General features: G+C 49.3%; 1 protein-coding gene and 1 long non-coding RNA gene across 6 annotated transcripts in view; one reads left to right on the top strand and one right to left on the bottom strand.

The window, feature by feature from the left end:
- The window catches only part of SYT6 (synaptotagmin 6), a 66,316-nt gene extending 47,328 nt beyond the window's left edge, over positions 1 to 18,988 (top strand). For 3 of the 5 annotated variants that reach the window (XM_086391975.1, XM_086391974.1, XM_086391976.1), the window contains exons 4-7: positions 5,309 to 5,429; positions 10,119 to 10,290; positions 11,471 to 11,600; positions 17,432 to 18,988. In XM_086391975.1, coding sequence (XP_086248101.1) covers positions 5,309 to 5,429; positions 10,119 to 10,290; positions 11,471 to 11,600; positions 17,432 to 17,503 — 495 coding nt within the window. In that variant the 3' untranslated portion in view covers positions 17,504 to 18,988. Of the gene's footprint in view, positions 1 to 5,308; positions 5,430 to 10,118; positions 10,291 to 11,470; positions 11,622 to 15,391; positions 15,461 to 17,431 lie in introns of all 5 variants that reach the window. The other 2 variants (XR_015160743.1, XR_015160742.1) reach the window with 2 other exon arrangements.
- On the bottom strand, positions 17,009 to 21,429 carry LOC147376104 (uncharacterized). The gene is made up of 2 exons (XR_015160748.1): positions 21,216 to 21,429; positions 17,009 to 18,186 (listed from the first exon to the last, which is right to left on the bottom strand). It is a non-coding gene; the product is annotated as an uncharacterized LOC147376104 (long non-coding RNA).
- Positions 21,430 to 23,084: the final 1,655 nt, after the last annotated feature.

The following is a 23,084-nucleotide window of genomic DNA, read 5'->3' as shown; positions in this document are numbered from 1 at the left end:
TAGTGGTGGAGGGACTAAATAAAGTCCCTCCCTTTCCTGGGCAGTCCACAGGTAGGAAATTTTTTTTTTTTTTCTATACTTAGGGCTGTGTGAGTGCATCAAGGAGAGAAAAGTGCTTTAATGAGCTGTTGCAGATGGACTCCTGGGGAACCAGCAAGGGCAATGCGGTGCAGTGGATGGGCCTTTACAAATCTTACTGCCCAGACGTCTGGGTGCAGCAGCCAGGGGAGATGCTACTAGAATGCACAATGATGTAGGTGGACAGGCTTCATGCAATTAAGGACAGGATTCTCCAAGCGCCAATATCCTGGATGCAGGCCTGCCCCTCTCCAAGCAATAGCCAAGACTTTCACCAGCTGCTGCTGGGCTCAGACCCACCCTATCAGCCCCTTGGGTCAGCAGTCCAGAGGCCTAAGTTGGAGTCTGCTGCTTTCTGGACAGCAGTGACCTCTTCTGCACCAGGAAGCTCATTGCCAGTCAGGGGCCCTATGGTGGCCTCTCTTGACAGAAGGTGAAGATGAAAGGAATAATGTGCTGGCTGTTCTGCAGCCCCTGGTCACCCCTGGTTATATTAAAGCCAAAGCCACAAACATCCTCAGTGAGGATAAAAGGCTGGCAAGTGTGCAGGATCTGGGGCTGAAACCTCCTGAGAAAGCAGGTGGTGCTGAGATGACTCGGCAAGGCTGCCCATGGGGCCAAACTGGGCCTGGCTTTCCAGAGAGGGAGATGCCTCCAGGAGATGCTGACTTTCTGTCTGCTTAGCCCCATCTATGTACTCAAAAGTAAACTATTTATTTTCCTTTATCAAGTAACCTGGTCCTCTGCTGTTTACAAGGGCTTCCCAGGTGGCTCTAGTGGTAAAGAACCCCCCTGCCAATGCAAGAGACATAAGAGATGTTCGATCCCTGGGTAGAGGAGATCCCCTGGAGAAGGGCATGGCAACCCACTCCAGTATTCATGCCTGGAGAATCCCCATGGACAGAGGAGCCTGGCAGGCTACAGTCCATGGAGTCACAAGAGTCGGACATGACTGAAGCGACTGATCACACACTGCTGTCTACATATGCAGGGGAATGAATATTTGCCTTAACCCACTGAGCCAAGAGTAGCTGTTCTGCCATCAGGCCCAATCACCCCCAGCAGAAGGTCCAAGATCAGACTTTGGGCCACTTGGCCCCAGTTTCCTCTCTGCCCCCAAGTCATAGTGGACTCTTGACCCACTCCTTTTGCCTCTTGGGGCCCAGTGATGGAGGGTGGAGCTCACTGTTGGGTGCAGGAACCAGGAGGGGGGTGGGGAGTTCTAAATCCGGCTGCTGACTCAGCACCTTGTGTGCCCCCAGGGGCGGCTCTACCGAGGAAGGAGGGCCCTGCTGACTCTGTGCTGTCCCTGGGGGGAGCCATCTCTGAGGGCGGCCTACAGAGCCCCAGGGGATTCCGCTCACCCTGAGGGCTCTCCCACAGCCCCAGGCAAGTCTCCCAAGCTCACAAACAAACTAACTTAGACTCCTGCGAAAAGACTGCCTTTGAAGGCTTCACTCTGCATCTGTCAGGTGGCTGAGTGGGAAAAGGTGACAGCAGCCTTGTGCTCACTCCTTTCACAGGTAAGAGTCACACATGACTGAGCGACTAAGCACACGCTCACAGGGACCCTGGGAACTTCTAGATTGCTTACCAGGGCCCTAACCTGATGGAAACATTGATATGGAGAACCATTCCTTTCAAGGGTTCTTCTGCCTAAAGTGTAACCGTCTGTGTAGCTCCTCTGGGGCTCTCAAGCATCTCTGAAGCACAGTACAGGTAAAGTGAAGGCCCTGCCCCAAAGGGGCCTCTAGTCCCTGGATGCTATAGGAGGGCTTGGCTGTAGCAAAGCAGGGACTCGTGCACCCCTGTGAGCACCTCAGGGGAAGAAAGTGTAGCAGGTATGTGGGGAGACGTGCTTAGTAAGGGCTGCACCCTGGGCAAGGGTCCCTGTGAGGGGCATGGCCCTGGGCCCTCCAAGATGCATGGGATTATCATCCAAACAAAGACAAGAAGAGGAAGCATGTTGGCCAAAAGAACCAAAGATACACCGGCCAGTTGGAGCAGAGGGTTGGCAAGGAGGGATACAGAAAAATAATCAGGGGAGGTGGTAGGACGGGACTAATCGTTAAGCGTCCGGAATGTAAGCTAGGAGGATGGGTCTTGATTCTGGAAGCCGCGCAGGGGGCGCTACCGAGAGCATTTGGGCAGCAGCCCTGGCCTATAAAAGTCTGGCCCCAGAGCACTCATTTGACCTCAGCAAGTTGCTTAACTTCACCAGTCATTTCCTCCTGCATGCGGTGGGGGTACTAAGATCACCCATCCCACAGGGGCTGTGGTGAGACTCACGGAGGCAATTTAGCAAAGGACTTGGCACATGGTACGCATGCAATAACCTTGGTTCTTCTTGCTGTTATTGAGGCTGGATGGGTTTCTTGAACACTGGGCAGGATTGCACCTTGGAGGGTTATAAGGAAATCAAGGGAGTTGGGGGCCTCCTTGTAGCTCGGTGCCTCCTCTAGAGATGGAACATTCAGCCAGGTGCACTGCTGACCTGACCCCTGCTGCCTGAGGGGACAGTCACGCTTCCCTGTGCCACTTGCCGTGGGCCACTTCCTGTTTCTCTCTCCCTGGACTAGGGGGCTCCGGAGGGAGACAGGACATGCACCTGAGCGAGATGGAGATCCTGGCTCCTTCTTTCCTCCCTCCCTCCCTCCTCCTTTTCCCTCTCCCTCCCTCCCTCCCTCCTCCTTTTCCCTCTCCCTCCCTCCCTCCCTCCTCCTTTTCCCTCTCCCTCCCTCCCTCCTCCTTTTCCCCCTCCCTCCCTCCCTCCCTCTTCCTTTTCCCTCTCCCTCCCTCCCTCCTCCTTTTCCCCCTCCCTCCCTCCCTCCCTCTTCCTTTTCCCTCTCCCTCCCTCCCTCCTCCTTTTCCCTCTCCCTCCCTCCCTCCCTCCTCCTTTTCCCTCTCCCTCCCTCCCTCCTCCTTTTCCCCCTCCCTCCCTCCCTCCCTCTTCCTTTTCCCTCTCCCTCCCTCCCTCCTCCTTTTCCCTCTCCCTCCCTCCCTCCTCCTTTTCCCTCTCCCTCCCTCCTTTCCTTCCTCTGCACCAGGTCTTAGTTCGGCCATTTGGGATCTTTAGTGGCAGCATGTGGGATCTAGTTTCCCAACCAGGGATCAAACCCAGGTCCCCTGCATTGGGAGCACAGAGTCTTAGCCACTGGACCACCAAGGAAATCCTCTTGGCGCCTTCTTTTACACCCCTCTAGGCTGCATGCCTGTTGAGGGGGACAGCACACTCTCCACCAAACATGGAGCCTTTAACAGGATCTCAGTAAATCCAAGTGGAAAGAACAGGTGAAGTGCAGTCTAAGGTCTGGAGGAGCCCGGGTTACCTTGAGATGTTCCCTAGGTGGGCTGCTATCCTGAGGGTCAGAGTCCAGCTGTGCCTCACACCAGCTGCACAAGCCTGGTCAGGACATTACACCTGAGTTTAACCACTGAGTTCTTGTCTGTGAGATGGAGGGAATAATGACAATACCCACTGCCTTGCACAGTCACTGTGAGCCTCAAAGGTGGAAATGCCCATCACAGAAGAGCTTCACAGGGCACAGTTCATGGGTTTTGGTCTGGGCTCCATGTACTAGGGTCTGTGGGGGAGTGCAGAGGAGGGGGGAGCTCTCTCTACAGTGTGTCCAGCTCTGCCCCAGCCAGACACCACCCTTCCACCTCTCACCCCTGCCCACAATACCCCCACCCGCTTCTTGTCCAGGAGCTGTTACTCCTGGGATTTGATTTGGGAGTGGGTTGAAAAAGGACAAATCTTGGGCTAGGGAAAGGGTGGGTATAGTGCCACCTAGAGGAGAGCATTGGGACCACATACTCTGGAAGGGGTGGGGGAATTATTCTGCAGGAGGGGCCAAGTGTCAGGAGTCTTTAGGAATCTCCAGTAGAGGGTGGTTCTTTGAGAGAAGAAGAGACAAAAACCTTAGTGCAATCCTTGACTGCTCTCTTTATCTGAAGTCACCTCCTCCAGGAGGCCTCTCCAGCCAGCCTGAAATCAGAGCCACCCCAAACCTTGACCTCTTCCTCTTCCACCCTGGATCTGGGGGCTTTAAGGGAGGAAACATCTCTACATCCTGGAGCCCCACATCAGCCTCAGAGCCTGGGAGATTTTGCAGTGATAGCACCCTCCTCTGTCAGCTGGGGAACAGGAAGAGGAGGCAGTCCAGCAGAGTGCTGTTTAATTCAACAGTCAGACATGCTTACTGTCTTTGAAGTTTTCCTATTCCCTGTTGCTCAGAAACTTCCCGGGATCCCTGGTCATGATGCTTCTGGGGTCAGAAGAGGCAGGAGGGTATATGCTCCAGGCTGGGTTCATAGCTGAAGCATGACCACACATAAGGACAGAGTGGATCCAAGACCTGGCACGAACATGGAATGGCAAGTGTGTATCTTCTTGGTCAGTGCCATGTCCTGAGCAGGTCCTGATTCCTTGTGCTTCCACGCGCAAGCCTGGAAGTTGGAGTGCTAGGTGTGTTTCAGGAGAGGCAAGGAAGCTGCCAGAGCTTCCCAGGTGGCGCTAGCAGTAAAGAACCTGCCTGCCAGTGCAGGAGACTCAAGAGAGGAGGGTTCATTCCCTGGGTCGGGAAGATCCCCTGCAGGAGGGCATGGCAACCCACCCCAGTATTCTTGCCTGGAGCGTTCCATGGACAGAGGAGCCTGGAGGGCTATAGTCCGTGGGGTCACAAAGAGCCAGACACAACTGAAGCGACACAACTGAAGCACACAAAGAAGCTTCCAAGGCAGAGGGCCTTGTGAAGATTGACTGAGCTGAGAGCTAGAATCGGATATGCTGGGAGAGGGGACCCCTGCTGGCCAGAGTGGGTTTTGTACAGGATACTATCGGGACCACAGGCCAGCAGGGTGGGGAGTCAAGGGCTCACGTGACCAAGAAAGGTAAACTGGAAAATAGGGTTGGGCCCCCAAGGGCTTGGTGGCTTGAGGGGCTGCAGCCAAAGGGCACAGGTAGGGCAGGTGAGGTCAAAGCAGGAGGGAGAAGACCAGGACCAGAGTCTGATCAGAGCTGAGAAGGAAAGTTGAAGAGGACAGTGTCTGCTGAAGAGCCAATGTCGTTATCACTGCCTTTTATACCCAGTTACTCCCAGGACAGAGGCCAGACCATCCAGCCTTACAGCACTCTGCCTCAGAGAGCTTCTCCGGGGCTCCGGAGTGGCCCCGCGGCTGCACAGGAGCTGTGTGGCCCTCACCTGCCCTCCTGTCTGCTTCTTTGCAGGAAAGTGTGGATTTGGGCGAGATCATGTTCTCCCTCTGCTACCTGCCCACAGCAGGCAGGCTCACCCTCACCGTGATCAAATGCCGGAACCTCAAGGCAATGGACATCACAGGCTACTCAGGTACCTCTCCTACCCAGGTGCTTGCCATGTGGCCTCCCCATAGTCCCGACTTTAGGATGTGGAGAGATGTTGAGAGAGAAGGGGGAGGAATTGCCGGTATTCTTCGATTGGAGCACAGACCTGCGGGCATATGGCCTGGCTTTGAATACCAGTTCTGCCATTTCCTTGCTGTGTAATGTTTTGGTTTCATGATCTGAACAGAAAAAAAAAAAAAAAAGTACACAGGTTGCTTTAAGAATAAACAAGTTAATTCATGTAAATGCTTAGAAATGAGCCAGACACCTAATAAGCAGTCAGTTGTTGCTCAGTCGCTCAGTCGTGTCCAACTCTGCGACTGAGCAGTCAGGAGATATTAGCTATTACAATCATTCTTTCTCTTGGAGGATGGAGAGGATAAGAAGCAAATAAATGGGAGGAAAAAATAAGAAGGAAATATCTTTCTGGTTGGTGTGAGGCCTCAGGACTTCTAAGGGTTATGTCAAGTTTGAGTGTCTTAAGTGTTTGTTGATCCATGAAGCCCTGCAGCAGCCCTGTAGTGAGTCAGAGGAACAGAGTCACTGAAAAGCAAAGTGCATTTGTATTTGAGGTTTTCCTGCAGGGCTCTGGGCCTCTGTCTCAGCACCAGGAGAGCCGCTAGGTACCACAGGAGAGACAAGTGCTGTTCTAGCAACTGAGGAGACACTTGTTTGGAGGCAGCCTCAGAGCTTGCAGGCTGGACACAGTGTCAGAGGTTTGATCCTTTCCCACGATTATGCAAGTTTTCATTGTGCAGGGTTTTGGGTTGTAATATAACAGCAGAGTCTCAGGAACCTTCTGCCCCGAGTTGACTCAAATTAGCCCAAGAAGTGGAAGAGGGTGGAGCGTTCCAAGGAGCAGGCACGTAGAATAGCCTGGGCTGCACTCAGATGCAAATGCTTGGTTTGTTTCCCTAAAACTCCCTCCTAAGAGGCTCTTCTCCAGATTCTGATTACAAACATAAATCCACTCCAGAGGTGCCTCTGAACTTGGCTGGGAGTATGTGGAAGATTTTCCCTTTCATTCTTTATTTCCTTAGTATAATCACAGTTGCTGCAAAGAAGTGATGATCCAGATGAACACATCTGGGCCCAGACCCAACCTGGTGCAGTTGGAAGATGAGATATTAGGCTTTGGAAAATGAGGTTTCAGGGAACGGTGGTCAAGAAACGCTGAAGTCGTGTATTTGTGGTGGCTTTGAATGCCTCTGCTCCCAGAGCCCCCCCCTACTGCCGCCTCCACGTCTCTGTGCATAACTCACACCGTCCAGGCTGAAAGCTGCCCCTGAAAGTGCCTGCCCTGATGTTTTTCCTTCCACAGAGGCTACCACCACACATCAGAACATGGTGGGGAGCTTGAAGAACCTTTTCCAGCATGTACAAGGCTTTTAGACATCAGCAAGCTGGCTTCCTCCAAAACTGCAACCGATTGTAGATTTCATTTTAATAACAAAATAAGTGTGTGCAGGGACAGAAATTCACCAAGCCCTCTCAAAACTGCTGAAGGAAATAGGATTTTGCTGCCCAAGTCCCACTCTGTCTTCTCTGGTGTAATTAAATTGATGTGCTAGAGAGAGAGTGCTTATGGCGAAGCCACCAAGATAATCGTGTGGGTTGTTGCACATCAGAGGGTTGGGGGTGAGAGATTTTTCTCATGCCAAGTTCCAACCTCTCTCTCACGATTGCCTCTCTTTTCTACCTGGGTTTGGAATTGGGTATTTTGTTTGTTTTCATTTGGAATCTGGTATTACATCTCAGCTTGATTCTGAAGATTCAGGGGTCCTCTTTTCGCTAGGAATTTCCATCTTGTTCACTGATGTAAGCAAGTGTCTGGGACAGTTCGTGAAACATCATAAGCATTAAATAAGTATGTATTGAATGATGAATGAATGGGTAACTTTGTCAAAGGGTGATGTACCTGGGACACTCACCCCAGGGGTCTCTCAAACTCGATCTCCTGTTTTGGAGGATAAGTTTGAGTTTGCCTTCAACCCAGATTGCTTTGCTGTTGGACTGAACTCAGGGGTGCATTTGCCTGTTCTTGATTTATATGACATTGACCTCTAAAACCAAGGATCTTTCTGTTCTCCTTGATCTAAACTAGTCATGAATCAATTCCCTAAGCCTATCCACTGGAACCATGACCATAAAAAACAGTACAGAATAATCATAAGGATCAGTATCCCCCAAAAGGATGGTGGGTTAGTACACCCACCCATCTCTGCCACATCTAGTCTGCACTACTTTGAATCTAGTGGTTACAAATGTAAACTTTGGAGTCAGACATAAATTAAAATCTTAGGCAAGTTTCTTAATCTCTCAAATCTCAAATTCTCTATCTGTCAAAGGGGGATAATCGTAAATGTTTTATAGGACTGACATTTTAAATGACATGATATACATAAATCTCTCAGCACAATGCCTGGCATATACTAAATGCCGAATTATGATGGCCCTCGTGACAAGGAGGCTGAAACACACTGCTGGCCTTTGTGCCCCTCCCTTAGCTGCATCTTAGGCTACTGGAGAGGACAGGACCTCAAGGTCATTTGGAGCCAGCATTCCACTAGAAGCTCAAGCTTCTGCCCCAGCGCAAACCACCCAGGGAACAGCCCTGTCTCTGTTTAGCCTCTTAGGCGATAGTGAGATTATGTGTTCCTTCAAGGGAAATACCCACGGAATTTTATAAATTAGATATGCCTCACAGGAGTGAATAGAGGTGGGGAAGGAAGCTGAGAATCTCCCAGTTAGTCATCAGGCATTTGCCTAGTGGCCCAGGGAACAGGATTCAATCTCTGGGTCGGGAAGATCCCCTGGAGAAGGAAATGGCAACCCGCTCCAGTATTCTTGCCTGGAGAATCCCATGGACAGAGGAGCCTGGTGGGCTACAGTCCATAGGGGTCGCAAGAGTAGGACACAACTGAAGTGACTTGGCAGCACCAGGGGCAGGTGGCTTTGTCAAACATTTCTAAGTCCAGCCACGTGGGCATTTGCTCTGCTGTGGGAGTGTGTGGACATAGGCATGGGAGGGGATGAGCAGTCCGTGGCAGCCTCAAGCCTGAAGACACTCTCCAAGACAACGTTCACACTTGAGCATAGAGGTTGCCATGTCAACAACAGGTCTTGGAAGTAACTTTCCCACTTGTCTGCTTGTACCTGAACACTGTCCAGGGCATATCCATAGAGAACAGAGCCTGAGGACACGAGAAAGCTGTCTCACGGCAGTTCTAGGAACCCCTCCTTCCTTTTTACTGAACATCCTCCTGAGAGAAACCTTGCCAATGGGTTGTCAGACACAGCAGGGTGGTTAAACACCTGGTGGTCTCCCCAGGTCCCCCATAAACCCAAGCACCCCCACGGCTAAGGCACAGCTGCTGTCGTCATGTTGGTTAGTCAGCGGCGCACCTGGGCGACTATGGAACTCCCTTTAAGGCTTGAGTTTCTGATCAGGTGTCGAGGTTCTCTGTAGCTTCCCCAAAGCTGTGTACCTCTTCCACCACCTGAACAATTCCCCAGGGAGCGTAAGGTCCTCGTGGGTACTTGGGTGCCCAGGAGTTAGAGTTACATGCCTGTGAATGAGGAGCCAGGGAGCAGGCTGCTGGGCCTGCGCCTCCTGACAGAGCCGCATGAGCCCTGGCTTCTGGGCAAGAAATTGTCTCAGCACATCAGTGTCTCAAAAGCTGTTATTACCTGTGAGTTGCCCTCCTGTGTCTTGAGCTGTGCAGCATAAATAACAGTTATGATGGTGACCGAGACACCTGCACGGTGAGATACAATAGGTGTCGCTTCACTTGGATGAGTAGAAAATTTCAGGGTAGGAAGCTGACCATGAAATACCCATTCAGAAAACTAAAGAAGAGACAAGGATGGGAGGTGCATGGGAGGTCAGTAAAAAGACAGCTCTTTGAGGGCTGAAGAGATTTCAAGATCACACTGAGAAAGGAAATGGCAGCCGGCCACCCCGAGTCCCAGAAGGCGGAGGCACTCAGTCCCCCGGCCATGGCCCCCCCTCCTCCACTGCCAAGAGTGGGCAGGAACCAGTTTCCAGGGGGGCCAAGAGCAGGGCCACTCCTCCCCTCCCTGATGCCGGGTAGAAATGAGCTTGAAGGAGCAATGAGACCCTTAAGCCTGTTGTCAGGTTGGGAGGACCCCACAAGCATCGTGACTGTCGCTGTTCATTTATTCTGTCTTGTGGCTACTCCTTGGGCATCATCAATTCTATTTTTACCCACTTTATCCTCTGGTTACTAATTCTGACAAGAACCCCTTAGAGAAAAGCCTGCAAGTAGGTAAAAGGAGGAGAGTGCCTTTGTTCAGCTTCAGCACCCTTTGGAGCCAGCCAGCCACCATGGAGCTGAGATTTAGGGTCGTGAACTGCATACCCATGGGCAGGTTTCCTGTCTGATTTGGGGCCAGCTTCCCCATTAGCAAAAGTCCATTAAACACTCTCCTAGAAAGCCTGAGGTCGCTAAAGACTCTGTGTTTATGAAGCACAGAGTGTCCACAGAGACAGGTGTGTGACATAAATACGAGGTGGTTTAATTATTTTAACATCCCACTGATACCATCTGAGAACAACAGTAGGTCTGGGCTCCCAGATCCTCTGCCACACATGGTGCTCGAGGACATCTGCTTAACACGCTCCCTTCCCTTCCCGCTGCCCCCATGGGCACAGATCCATATGTCAAAGTGTCCCTACTCTGTGACGGGCGGAGACTGAAGAAAAAGAAAACCACCATAAAGAAGAACACCCTCAACCCTGTCTACAATGAGGCCATCATCTTTGACATTCCCCCGGAGAACATGGACCAAGTCAGCCTGCTCATCTCCGTTATGGATTATGATCGGTAGGTAAGGGCCCGGGGGCCGTGATTCCCTGCCCCTCACTCCCAGGACAGCACAGGGCTCCTTGACCTCGGACCTTGTGCTTCGTGTGGCTCAGGCACTCGATGGCCTCAAATCTGGCTCCACCCAGGGAGGTACAAGAGTTTGAGGAAGAGCATGGGTTTCCAAAGAAGCTCAAGCTTCACTTCCCAGTGGGCTCATTGCCATGAGGGGCTTCCCCACCCATCAATTTCCCTGAATTCACTCCTGACTCTTCCCGTTCCTCCTTCTGGCATCTGTTCTTGAGAACCCCTCCCTCTCCTCTCCACTCCCACTGCTACTTCCACTCCCGCTTGGGGATATCTATGCAGCCTCCGAACTGACCCCTGCCGTCGTCACTCCCTGCCTCAACCCAGCCACACCTTCCTAAAAGATCACTTTGTTCTGGGGCCTGCCCTTCTCAAGAACCATCAATGGCTCCTGTTGTCCACGTTCTTCCCCGGAACTCTCAAGACCTTCCAGATCTGGACCCAGGGTATCCATCCAACTTGACTTCACTCACCTTGTATGAGTTTTTTCTCTTCCACTTTTCAAATCCTGCTGTCCTGTCAAGGCTGGCTCAAACAGATTCTCCAACTATTCCAGCCACTGTGCCTCCTTCTCTCCAGTTGTCACTTTGCTTGAAGGAGGGAAAACAAAAAAACAAAAAAAACATGCAGTAAAGCCTCAATCCAGGATATTTAGCACAAGCTCTCAAGGCATAGTAAGTGCTTGGTGAACAAATGTGAGTGATGATTGATGCTCTTGCTGAGTGAATAAATCAAATCATAGCCGCTGGGTGTGGAGACATGGTACTCAGAGCAGGTTGATTTATTTCCAAATAGCGCTGATGTCTCAAGCACTCGCTGAGTCAAATAAAGGAAGAGACTTAAACTCCCACTCCCCAAAGTCAAGCCATCTGCCCACCATTCCTGAGATTCCAAACAAGGTTAGAACTTTTTGCTCATCTGTCTGTGTCCAAAGTCCATCCAAGGAGGCCGGGGAATGTCTCACTGCAGCTGGCACCCTGAGGCCCTGCCAAGCATCTGTTTAAAGAGCTCAGTACTCTGAATTAGACCAGCAGGGTTGAGGCCCAGACTGCGGGACCTCCCTTTCTGAGAGCATGTCTGGTCACCGATGCCAGGCCCTCTGTTTCTCCCTTAGAGTGGGTCACAACGAGATCATTGGAGTCTGTCGTGTGGGGATCAACGCTGAAGGCCTGGGAAGGGACCACTGGAATGAGATGCTGGCGTACCCACGGAAGCCCATCGCACACTGGCACTCCTTGGTGGAGGTAAAGAAATCCTTCAAAGAGGTGGGTGAGGTCGCGCTTGGCCCTTGGCATGTTTGCTGCATGGCAGCGCGGGCTAGAGAATGGCAGTCGGCTGCTGCGAGACCTCGCCTTTGTGGGTCCTTGGTGGGGGTGGAGGTGGCTGGGTGCGGGGAGGCACACGCTTTTCACCCAGAGTGTAACAGGCAGGAAGGAAATGGAGGAAGACAGTGGGAACCTGCTTGACAAGAAGGCTTTGATGTGGAGTATATCGAAAGCGACCCTGAGTCCTAAATGGAAAATAAAAACTTGGAGGAAGCCTGGGCAGCTGCTCACCATGCCAGGCCAGGAATGCTTTCACAGAGCCCCTGAGCCAAGTCAGCCCTTTCAGAGAGAGCCCCAAGAGGGTGAGCTCAGAACCTGGCAGAAAATCCCACCCCTGTCCAAGCAGTAAGTTCCCTGAGGCTCTAGCGAGGCCGTCCTGCAGCGGTTTTCACTGTGTGGATGGAGCTGGCCAGAGAGAGGATGCCGCTCTCATGAATGTGGGTTCTCCCCACTGCTGGAGAAGAGAGTGTGGCTTCAAGGACCCACTTTCCAGCCAGGTCCTAACAGAGATGTAATGGACACAGCACTGCCTGGAAATCCCTAAACGGGCTCCAGGCCTGGCCCTTCTCCACTTGCTACATAATCCTGAGCTAGTTATTTCTTTCTCGACTGCAAAGAAAATGTTCCTTCCAGTGACACCTACAATCTGCCCCACCTCCACCAAACTCCACCAGTTTAAGATCCTGCCATTTATCACCTCAATGGTCCCTTGGCCTTTTTTTTTTTTTTTCTTAAATGGGTTGGAACATGGGTTGGGGTGGCCAAAGCCTATGGGCAGGAGTTTAAAACTTTGAGAAAAGTTTTAAACCTCATTTTGAGTCTTTCAGACTCGAGTCCATAACCTAGAAAGCGAGATGATCATTCACTCATTTTATTAGCAATAGGTTTCAAGCCAGGAAGTCTCAAGAGTTGTATAAAAATTGGAAAATCTACTAATAAAAAAAGAAACCACATGGCCCCTCAGCTTAAAAGCAGAATCTCCTTAAAAACAAAATATCTCCTTCCCCATGTTCTGTGACACAGAAAAGGTATGGGCATAAAACCCAGAGAAGCTACAGCCGCCTTTCCTGCTCAGGGTGGCCAAGCCTGTTTCCAGCAGCACTGTTGTTCAGTCGTCAAGTCCAGCTCTTTTCGACTCCGTGGGCTGCAGGCCTACCTGTCCCTCACCATCTCTCGGAGTTTGCCTAAGTTCACGTCCATTGAGTCGGTGATGCCATCCAACCATCTCATCCTCTGTCACCCCTTCTGCTCCTGCCCTCAATCTTTCCCAGCATCAGGGTCTTTTCCAATGAGTCAGCTCTTTGCATCAGGTGGCCAAAGTATTAGAGCTTCAGCATCAGTCCTTCCAATGAATATTCAGGGTTGATTTCCTTTAGGATTGACTGATTTGATCTCATTGCTGTCCAAGGGATTCTCAAGAGTCTTCTCCAGCACCACAATTCAAAAGCATCAATTCTTCGGTGCTCCAGCAGCATGAAACCTCACATTTCTGTCTCCTGGTTGCCTGGATTTTACCACAGCTCTGGAGCTTTATTGAGGGAGGCCAGCTCTTGGGCCCTCCTGCTTTCCCAGAAGGCCCTCTCTGCAAAGTGTGGGTAAGGTACCCACAATCAGCCTCCACCTACACATGAGCCTCCAGTGGGAAGCCAGCAGCTCACTGACCGCAGTGTTTAGTCAATCTAGGGAGGGGGTGTGGCAACTGTCCTCCCCCTTTAAAATCCTTTGGAGACATTTAATGACAGAATAGGTACACTAGAATGCTCAGGAAGGCATGGAGGCAGGGGTGAGGAGTGGGAGCTGAGGGGTCTCAGGCACCTCACTGCCCCACCTGGTCTTCAGTTTCCTGGTTGGTAAAATGAATGGGTGAGCTTTTCCCATCTCAGCTTTTCTAAGAAACTCTGACCTAAAATGACTGGGCGAAGAGTGAACCCACATCTTGTATCACCTTTCTAACCTTGAAGATGCAACAACCCATTGCTGTTACTGGGTTCGTCTGTCCACATGAACTGGAGTAAGCAGTCAGTGGTGGCTGGAGTTGGAAGTGGGGTGCAGGGGAGTACAGTGGAGCTGGGACTCAGCCCCAGAATCGTTTTCCATAATGAATACAACCTAATTAAGCCAAATAATTGATTCCAAGTCCTGTTTCTTTGAGAACTCTGACTCCCTGGTCCAGACTACAAAAGAAAGATAAAGTAGAACCAAGCCCTTGAAAATGAATATTTGATGAGACAGCAAAGGGAAAGCAACAGTATATGGAAAACGAAAAGAGAATAAATTGATTCATATCCTTTGGGTTTACTTTTCATTGACCTCACACACCAGGTTCCCGAGACTGCCCATCCCCAACTCCCCAGCCTTCCGTTTTCTGCTCAGCTGATCATGTCTCTGTATGAAGAAGCTGAGAATGGCATTCATCTTGGCAACTTAGGATTTCTTCAGTACACATTTATGAAAATGCGTGCCTATGCTTTTAGCCCCCACAGTTGAAGTCCCTTTATAAAGATGCATTAAAAACCCACCAGGATAATATAAAGTAAGCCTTTTTTGTGTTCATGTGATGCGTTGTACTTGAATATTTATCATCTCAATCATCCTTAGAGTTTACATCCTGTCTCCTTTTTGGTTGTGTTTTGGACATTGAGCAAGAACCTGGCTCCTGGAACTTGTTTCTCCCGTTTGTGTAATACATTGAAAAAAAACCCAAAACCTTCTTCTCCCACCCCCAGGAAGATGAATGGCATCATATCTAGAAAGCACTGTGTTTATATTACACCATTCTTAGAGGGGTTTCAAGCTCTGTGATCATTACTTTTTTATTAACGAGAACAGAGGGCACCATACTTACTTGTTTGGGGTTTTTAAAATCAGGTTGAGGGAAAAAATTAACTGAAAAGGTATTTTTCCCTGCTGGGATTCTTTTTCATGAATAAAAATTGATTAAGCCACAGAGAACAACCTTTCCCCTGCAGCGACTGTGGCCGCTCACCTCTCAGCACTCCTGCCCAATGCTGCGTGTCATCGCTGTCACCACATACAGAGCCCAGGTTGGCCAGCCACCTTCTCCAAGGCATTTTACTGTGAAGGGACAAACCCAAACCGCCTGCCAGGGATGGGACCTATCTGTTGGAACCTGACCCATTTCAGAACAATAAAAGATCTCACTGGACCACAGCCACCCTGGACTAATCACCTTCCTTGGTGTGCTGGGGACCAGTTCTCCGCTATTTCAGAGCCGCCACAATCAGCCTGCCAGGAATCATTCACCTTTCCATTGTCCATGAACCCCATCTCCTCCCTGTTTATCTTCATAGGAAAAATCAGAGGCTGGCAGGGGAGCCAGCGTGCCTCCTTCATTTGTTCTGGATAAACAATTATGCTCTGTGTGACTTCTCTTTGAGCTATTATGTAAAGGGAGAAAGAAATACTCCATGTGGCCATTTCGTTTTTTCTCCTGTGGACTGGCCTATCCATCAGGTTGTTTAAGTGGCATGCTTACTCGGGGAGAAGCCAGTAATTGCAGTGTACCTTGCACTGACGTTAAAAGTGACGTTAAAGGTTGTAACAGAAAAAAGTAGAACTTCTAAAATGAAGGTATATTCAATGAAAGCATTGGTAACCGTCTTTTGGCACCTTCTGGTTAAGAACTCTTGAGTCAGAAGTCGCAGTGGGCTCAACAACCAGGCATTTATTTATCTAAAATATTTCACCAGGGAAACCCTCGGTTGTGATTTCATTCACGTGGATGCTGCAAGCAGAGAGACTGCCACCTGGAGTTAGGAGTAAGTACCTGGTGTGGACCCAAAGAGGTTAGGTTTCTTTTTCCATCGTGTGTCTCCTTCTCCTGGTGTGTCCAGGTGGGAAGGCGGCTGCAGGATGGAGTGGAGGGAACACTGAGTGTGGAGTTAGTAGACCTGATTTCAGATCCTAGTTCTGCTCCTGACTGGCTCTGTTGGCTTCCTCTGCATCTTTGTTTTCTTATCTGCAAGAACAAAAGAGCCAGGGCGATCTCCCAGCCGGTCTCTGGGTCCCGCATGCTAAGATAGCTCAGGCTCAGGTCACGTAATGGTGGTCGTCAGTACCTCCAGACCAGCCTTTTTTGGTTAGTTGTAAAGATCTGCAGGTTGGCCTGTCCAGGGTTACAAAGGGACCATGAAGAACTGAGCCTGGGGACTGAAAGAGAGGATTTCCTTCAATCTGGAAACATGAAGGTGATCAGTAGGCCTGGGTCTCAACTCCGTGTTGTGGGCTCCCACGGGAGATGCTGGCTGGGATGGTCTGATTCTTAAGTGGCTCAACTCTGTCTAGAAAGGCTGTGTTGTGAGGTGGGGGTTGGAGGCGGGACCTTGTCCTTCTCCATTCCACCCCTACACACTGCACAAAGGCATAGTCCACTTCTCCTCAGCCCTGTTACTCCACGTGGAGACCCAGAAAGCCCGAGAGAAGCAGAAGGGGCTGAGCTTCAGGTTCAGAAAGACCATCTCAGGACTTCCCTGGTGGTCCAGTGCGAAAGACTCTGATCTCCCACTGCAGGGGCCACGGGTTCGATCCCCAGTCGGGGAACTAAGATCTTGCATGCCACATGGTACAGCTGGAAAGACAGAAACGCCATCTCACCCACCTGCCTAACTTCTCTCCCTGGAGTCTTGTCCTGTGTTTCCTCTGCTCCCAGACAGGATGGAGTATACAGTGGACATTGACTCACTTTGAAGTTATGCAGCAGGTCTAGAATATTCACAGGGTCAGATCCTCACCCAGAAAGCATTGCTCCAGCTCTGCCTGGCTTTGAAGTGTAAAGAAGGGTTCAGTGACCAAGTGTGGGTCATCCACTCTCAGTCCTCTCTTCCCTCCATTACGCCTCATTATATCACCATCTTCACAGGGGTGAGAATTGGGCTGAGGGGTGGCAGCCTGTGAGACAGGACAGTAAGAGGGGAAAAAGTAGGGGTACCCGAAAGGGGCGGGAGCCGCCATCCCCTCCTGCCTCCTACCTCTTCACAAGGCGAGTGTAAAGCCCCCCAGGAAGCACAGAGACTGAGGAGTAGAGGCCGGCACTGAAGCAAGATCAGAGTTTTAGCTGTACTAACAGCTCCCAGACAAATTGCTAATAATTCATGATTGTGGCTTCTTGGCAGTAAGGGCACACTCTGCAGAAGGCCTCTTCTGCTGCTAACAAAATCTGATTTTCAGTGTGAAAAATGGCTGAAGCATTCAGAAATGGTCCAGTCATAGCACCTCATTAACACACACACACACACACTCCACACGCTAAAGAAAGCTTTCATTATCTCTACAGCAAGTCTTTTTTAAAAATCAGGTCTTCCAGGCTGTTTTCTTTCTTTCTTTTTTTAATTTTTATCGAGGTATAGTAGCTTTACATTGTTGTATTAGTTTCTGCTGTGCAGAAAAGTGAATCAGCTATACGTATACACAATCTCCTCTTTTTTGGATTTCCTTCCCATTTAGGTCACCACAGAACACTGAGTAGAGTTCTCTGAGCTCTACAATAGGTTCTCATTATTTGTATATTTTATACATAATATCAATAGTGTGTATATGTCAATCCCAATCTCCCAATTCATCTCCCTGCCCTAAAGCTGTTTTCCTTGTTTTTGCATGGCTAACAGCAAAATTCACAAAAGCTTACAAAAAGCTGGAGAAAAGTGGATTCAGAGCATGGGCCAGATGAGTTTGGCAAGTTGAGATACACATTCCCTTGGCATTGGCTAAGTGCTTTTTCCCCCTCTTCACAGTGGCAAGGCCGAGCTGCCAGCTTCGACAGCGAGAGTTCGTGCCCGTCTCCGAAACCACCTCCGACACCATGAGCTGCACCGCGGCGGCCAGGCTACACAAACGAGACTCAGCAGCGTTCTTTTTGCACTTGTTCAACCGTCTAAACACAGTGTTGAGCCGCAGCGGCAGCGGGGGCAGCACGCCTCTCACTCCAGAGTCTTAGCTGCCCCTGTGTCAGTCAAGGCCGAGACACTTGTCGTGTGGTCCGAGCTGTCTTAGTCTTTTCTGTCTCCCAAGGTGATGTTTTCATGGTTTTTTCACTTTTTATGGATCTGCTGTCAAGAAGAAAAGAAGAAAAAAACAAAGAGGGGAGAGCCCAGATGTTGGTTCTATTAAATACAATGTAAAATAGTTGTCTTTGGTGGGAAGGTGGTCTGAATTTCTGAAATTTTGTGTCTCCACCGAGCTCCATAACCCTGGAGGAGAAGGATGAGCAATGGCTGCTTTGATCAGTGGCCCGCAGGAAGCTGCAGACCTGGCCAAGAGCCTTTACAAAAGTGACTTATGACTCTTAGAAGCTCTTTGCCAATATGACATAAACCAAGGTGCAGACTCCTGGTCCCAGGTTGAAATCACAAGCACTCAGAGCCGTCTGTGAGCCTTCGACTGGTTGGTCGTGCAGGGCTCCTGGCTCCCCGTCATTGTGAACTTTCCTCCTGAATTGAACATGACTTGATCCCTCATGGGAGCTGAGTCGCTTTCGTTAGGAACGGTTCTGTGGAAACAAAACATGCCATATGTTTTCTGGCGCACCACAGTTAATGACCACATTTGTTTGAAAACAGAATCTTTGTTCTCAAAAATAACCTTCGTTGTTAAAAAAAAAAGGAAGCTCATATGTTCTGGAATGATTTCTGCGTTATACATAGCTTTCTAATTCCATGAAGTATCAAGCAGCTGTTTAAAATGCCTAAACAGATAAAAGAAAAACCTACATAAAATGTTCTTTTCTGAATGGGGAGTTTTGAAATCCAAGTAATAGGTGGAGTGTATCTTTCTATGAAGAGTACCTTCTTGATTGAAACCAAGTCAGCTTAAGTCTGTTTCAGCCGCCTTGACTCTGGGACAATGTTCATCTTAAACTTTAGTTCTATAAATTATTAAGTATTTCAGTGTTTGTTTGTTTCAGTGGTAGTGAAGAATTTTTTTTTGCTTTAAATCTCTAGGTCAAATTCAGTTTAGGAAAAAACTATGTTTGAACTATTCTGTATTGTAATCGTACATTTCTGTTGAGTTAATTAGTGGCCTTCCCACCAACCCCCTAGAACTAGGTTGATTTGCTCCATCAGTCTGGTAAATGTGCGGGTGGGTCTTCACTTCTGTGTATAGCTGAGAAATGCCAGTTTCTAGAGCTGTGTGTGTAACTTGCAAGAGGCAGGTCTGCTGAAGAAGTGCTTCTTTCAACAATGGAAGGTCAGGAATGTAAAAACTGTTCACATACCTTGTGTCTTACTCTTTATATGTGACACATGCTTTAGGAGCAGCAACTCAATAAAGCTACCCTTGTTTTAAGTCAAGTTATCAGATTTCTGTGTTGATATAACTTTGAGTAGTGTCTTCTAATCCTCAAGATGACCAAATTGGGCAGGAGGTAACAAGATATTGTGGCAAAAGAGGTTTTCAGCTTTACAAAATGTAGATAAACCCAGAATTCACCCAGTACTGAGCTTTAGCCTGGGGCTAATGTGGCACTGATATAAAGACAAGTTTTCTCCCCAAATGTCTTGTGATTGATAGGCCTTCTCAGTCAAGTCATCTTGAGGCTGGATTCTCTTGAGAGTAAGCAAAAACTCAAGGTCATGAAAAGACTTCCAACAGGCCATGAGCTTCATTCCTGACTCTAGAATGATCCCATCAAGATGGCCATTTCAATCATTAGGCAGATGCTGCCAAGTCCTGCAACTATGAAGGGGGCAGTGGGCTTCCTGAGTCAGGAGCCCAGAAATTAATGTGAAGGGGTCCTTCTAGAAGTGAACTCGAAATGCACATGCAAATATCCATCATCTTCAAACCTGGAAGCAGATGAGAATGCTGCCTTAGAGTGGTTCTTTCTTGGAGAAGGGAGTGTGATCAGTGCGAATCAGGGAAGAGTTACTGCTCTTAGATGTTCCTTTTATGTCTAAGCAACTGTCTCACATGAGTGAGCCTCCCAGTGCCTTTGGAAGTGCCTTTGGAGCTGCTCCCTGAGTAGCTTACGGTCAGCCTCCACACCACCCTAACCAATTGCTACCACTCCTGCTCCAGCAGTCTTGGTAAATGTCTGTAGGCTGGGAAGCCCACCCCAGGGAGGCTCTCAGCTCTGGAACCCCATCCCCAGCATCCTCAAGGGAGACCAGTATTCAACCCAAAGCGTGAATTTATGCCAATTTCACTGTCTACCCTGATCTTTCTCCCTCACAGATGAGAATACAATGATTACAAGTTGCAGAATGACATGAAATACAAGGTTGATTCATTTGTCAGCTTCCTCTGCTAGGAGAAATGTCTTTCTTGGGTTGGTGATGTGAGCTTTGCTGAAGTCACGATGCGTGCGTGCATGCATGCTCAGCCACTTCAGTCATGTCCAACTCTTGCAACCCCATGGACTGTAGCCCACCAGGCTCCTCTGTCCATGGGGTCATTCTTGACTCTAGAATGATCCCATCAAGATGGCCATTTCAATCATTAGGCAGATGCTGCAAGTCCTGCAACTATGAAGGGGGCAGTGGGCTTCCTGGGTCAGGAGCCCAGAAATTTATGTGAGGGGGTCCTTCTAGAAGTGAGCTCAAAATGCACATGCAACTGTCCATCACCTTTAAACCTGGAGGCAGATGAAGATGCTGCCTTAGAGCAGTTCCTTCTTGGAGAAGGGAGTGTGGTCAGTGTCAATCAGGCAAGAATACTGGCGTAGGTTGTCATGCCCTCCTCCAGGAATCTTCCCAACCCAGGGATTGAACCCGCATCTCCTGTGTCTCCTGCATTGGCAGGCAGTTCTTTACCACTAGTGCTACCTGGGAAGCCCCAAAGTCACGATAACCAGGGCCTTTTGCAGATCAGTTTTTTTTTTTTTTAATGTGAAAGTGAAAGTCAGTCATGTCCGACTCTTTACCCCATGAACTATACAGTCCATGGAATTCTCCATGAACTATACAGTCCATGGAATTCTCCAGGCCAGAATACTGGAGTGGGTAGTCTTTCCCTTCTCCAGGAGATCTTCCCAACCCAGGGATCAAATCCAGGTCTCCCGAGTTGCAGGTGAATTCTTTACCAGCTGAGCCACAAAGGAAGCCCAAGAATACTGGAGTGGATAGTGTATCCCTTCTCCAGGGGATCTTCCTGACCCAGGAATCGAACTGGGGTCTCCTGCATTGCAGGCGGATTCTTTACCAATTGAGCTATCAGGGAAGCCCTTTAAATGCTAAGTTCGTTTTATTGAGCAGTATTTCCAGGCTGAAGAATGCCTCTCCCCTCCTCTCCCCTTATCCTCAGGATGTTAATTAATTGCATTGTCATTTAAAAAATTATTGTTAATTACTGCTTTGTGTCTTCCCACCCCTGTCACCGCCTGGAGTTTTTATTCAATTAAATCTCTCTCTCTTGCCCATTTCTCTTGTCATTGTACATTCCTGAGGTTTAGCAGTCAGCACACATACAGGATACTGCAAAGCTTTTACTTTTAATCTCTGTTTCACATAGGTAACCCACTTCCCTTCAATCAAGGTACAGCAAAGGACTTTTTTGTTTTTCATTCTGCCTGAGGAATACCTGCATGCCCTGGAAGGCTGGAATCCACCTGGAGTTTTGTCAGACTTGTAGCTCACATAGCATTTGGTACATGGAGCTCTGCTGTTTCCTCAGCTCTTTGGCTCAACAAGCAGCCCCTCCAGATGCTGAAGCTTCTCCAGGGAAGCGGATCACACACTCATGTGGGGAAAGTGTGGTGCTTTCGTCTGCTTTGCAATACTTGATGAGAAAATCCTGTTGCAGACTCAAAATTTAAAAAAAAAAAAAAAACTTAATGGAATAGCCTCTCTGCTCACCCCCAGCTTTTAATTAATTTAGAAAGCAGCCCATAGAGTGGAAAGTTCTCTCCCTTCCTGCACATCTGCATCTAAATTACTGGCACTCCACAATGAGATGCCACCAAGGGAGCTGAACTGCTGAGAGAAGCACTCTGCTGCCCAAAGCGGCAGCTTCCACTTGCTTCTGCCTTCCCATCAGATCACCCGCCAGCCACCGGCATCTGATGATGTGCTAGTCACATCTAGAGCAGACCAACCATCAGGGTAAATGGGTTGGGCTGGCTGGGCTGGGTTATGCAATAGTAACAGCCTTCATATTTCAGCGACTGCAAACAACAAAGGCTTATTTCTCACTCAAGCTTAATGTTCATCACAGAGGTCCTGTTCATGGGATTGATTCAGGGGAACTCAGGGTAACAAAGCAGCCAATGCCTTAGACAGTGCCAGTTGCCATGCCTTAGGGTAAAGAGCACGCGGAAGGGTCTCATCCTGGGTTCAGTGCTCTGGCTTAAAAGGAACACATCACTTTCCTTCACAGTTCATTGCCCAGAACTATTCGTGTGGCCTCCAAAACATAAGGGGTTCAAGCAACCAGAGGAAGAGGAAGTAGAAATATTTGATCATCAGCATGTGGGAAGACCACAGTGAACTTCGCAGACCCATGAAAGGTGATAGCCACTGAAGGATTGATTCAGAGACACTAATAAAGGGAAACTGTAGTCTATTCATTTTTGCATGAAATCAAGAACTGTACCTCGAGTCTTGCAGATGTATGTTGGGCCACACAACTGTGCTAGCCTCAGACTTCAATCTTGCCCACAAAAAACTTTCTAGTCTAGTAAGTTGATAACATAAGTAACTCTTAGTCCAAGGTAGAAAGTGGTCAGTACAGGGAGGGAGGTGAAATAAAAGACTACGGAAGTACAAAAAAGAATAACATAGCTCTGCAGATTGAGTGGCAGCTCAAGGAATGAGGCGCCCTTGATCTAGGATGGGTAGGACTGGCAGATGTGGAAGTTGTGAGGAGGAGGCAGATTCCAGACTGAGGAGTCTACACAGGTAAAGAGCCAGAGCAGCGGAAGTCCCAGGGCTGCCACGCAGCCTGCATCTAGGGGAGACAAGGAGCCCCTGAACACAATGCCCCCCTTGCTTGCGTTGTCTGCCCAGGCAGGATGCTGGACTGCTCTCCCAAGGAGTATTTCTTTCCCCTGCCCTGGCCCTTGCCTAGTTCTTGCCAGCCACCTCCCTTGGGAAATGGACCTGCTGCCCCTCCCCTCTCCATTTCAGGCTTGACTTCTGCTCCCCAAAGGGCTGATCACCTGGAACTTCAAGACTCGCCTGAATCTGAGACTTGGTCCAACTGTCACACCTCATCCACAGCCTCACCTCCTAAGGTTATTATTCAGCCACAAGCCACTCTGTTTAGTCGCTCAGTCATGTCCAACTCTTTGCGACCCCTGACTATAGCCCACCAGGCTCTTCTGTCCATGGGATTTCCTAGGCAAGAATACTGGAGTGAGTTGCCATTTCCTTCTCCAACAAGCCACTTGGGACTTCACAATTTGTCCTGTGTCCTGCTCTGCTCCTCTTTGGAGTAAGCCCTATCCAAGTG

The sequence above is a fragment of the Bos grunniens genome, chromosome 3 (assembly GCF_055505025.1).
Source record: "Bos grunniens cultivar Pamir isolate PY7600 chromosome 3, Bosgru_T2T1.0, whole genome shotgun sequence".
Classification (NCBI taxonomy): Eukaryota; Metazoa; Chordata; class Mammalia; order Artiodactyla; family Bovidae; genus Bos; species Bos grunniens.
The sequence above is the reverse complement of the archived record's forward strand: the minus strand, read 5'-3'. Positions and strand labels throughout refer to the sequence as shown.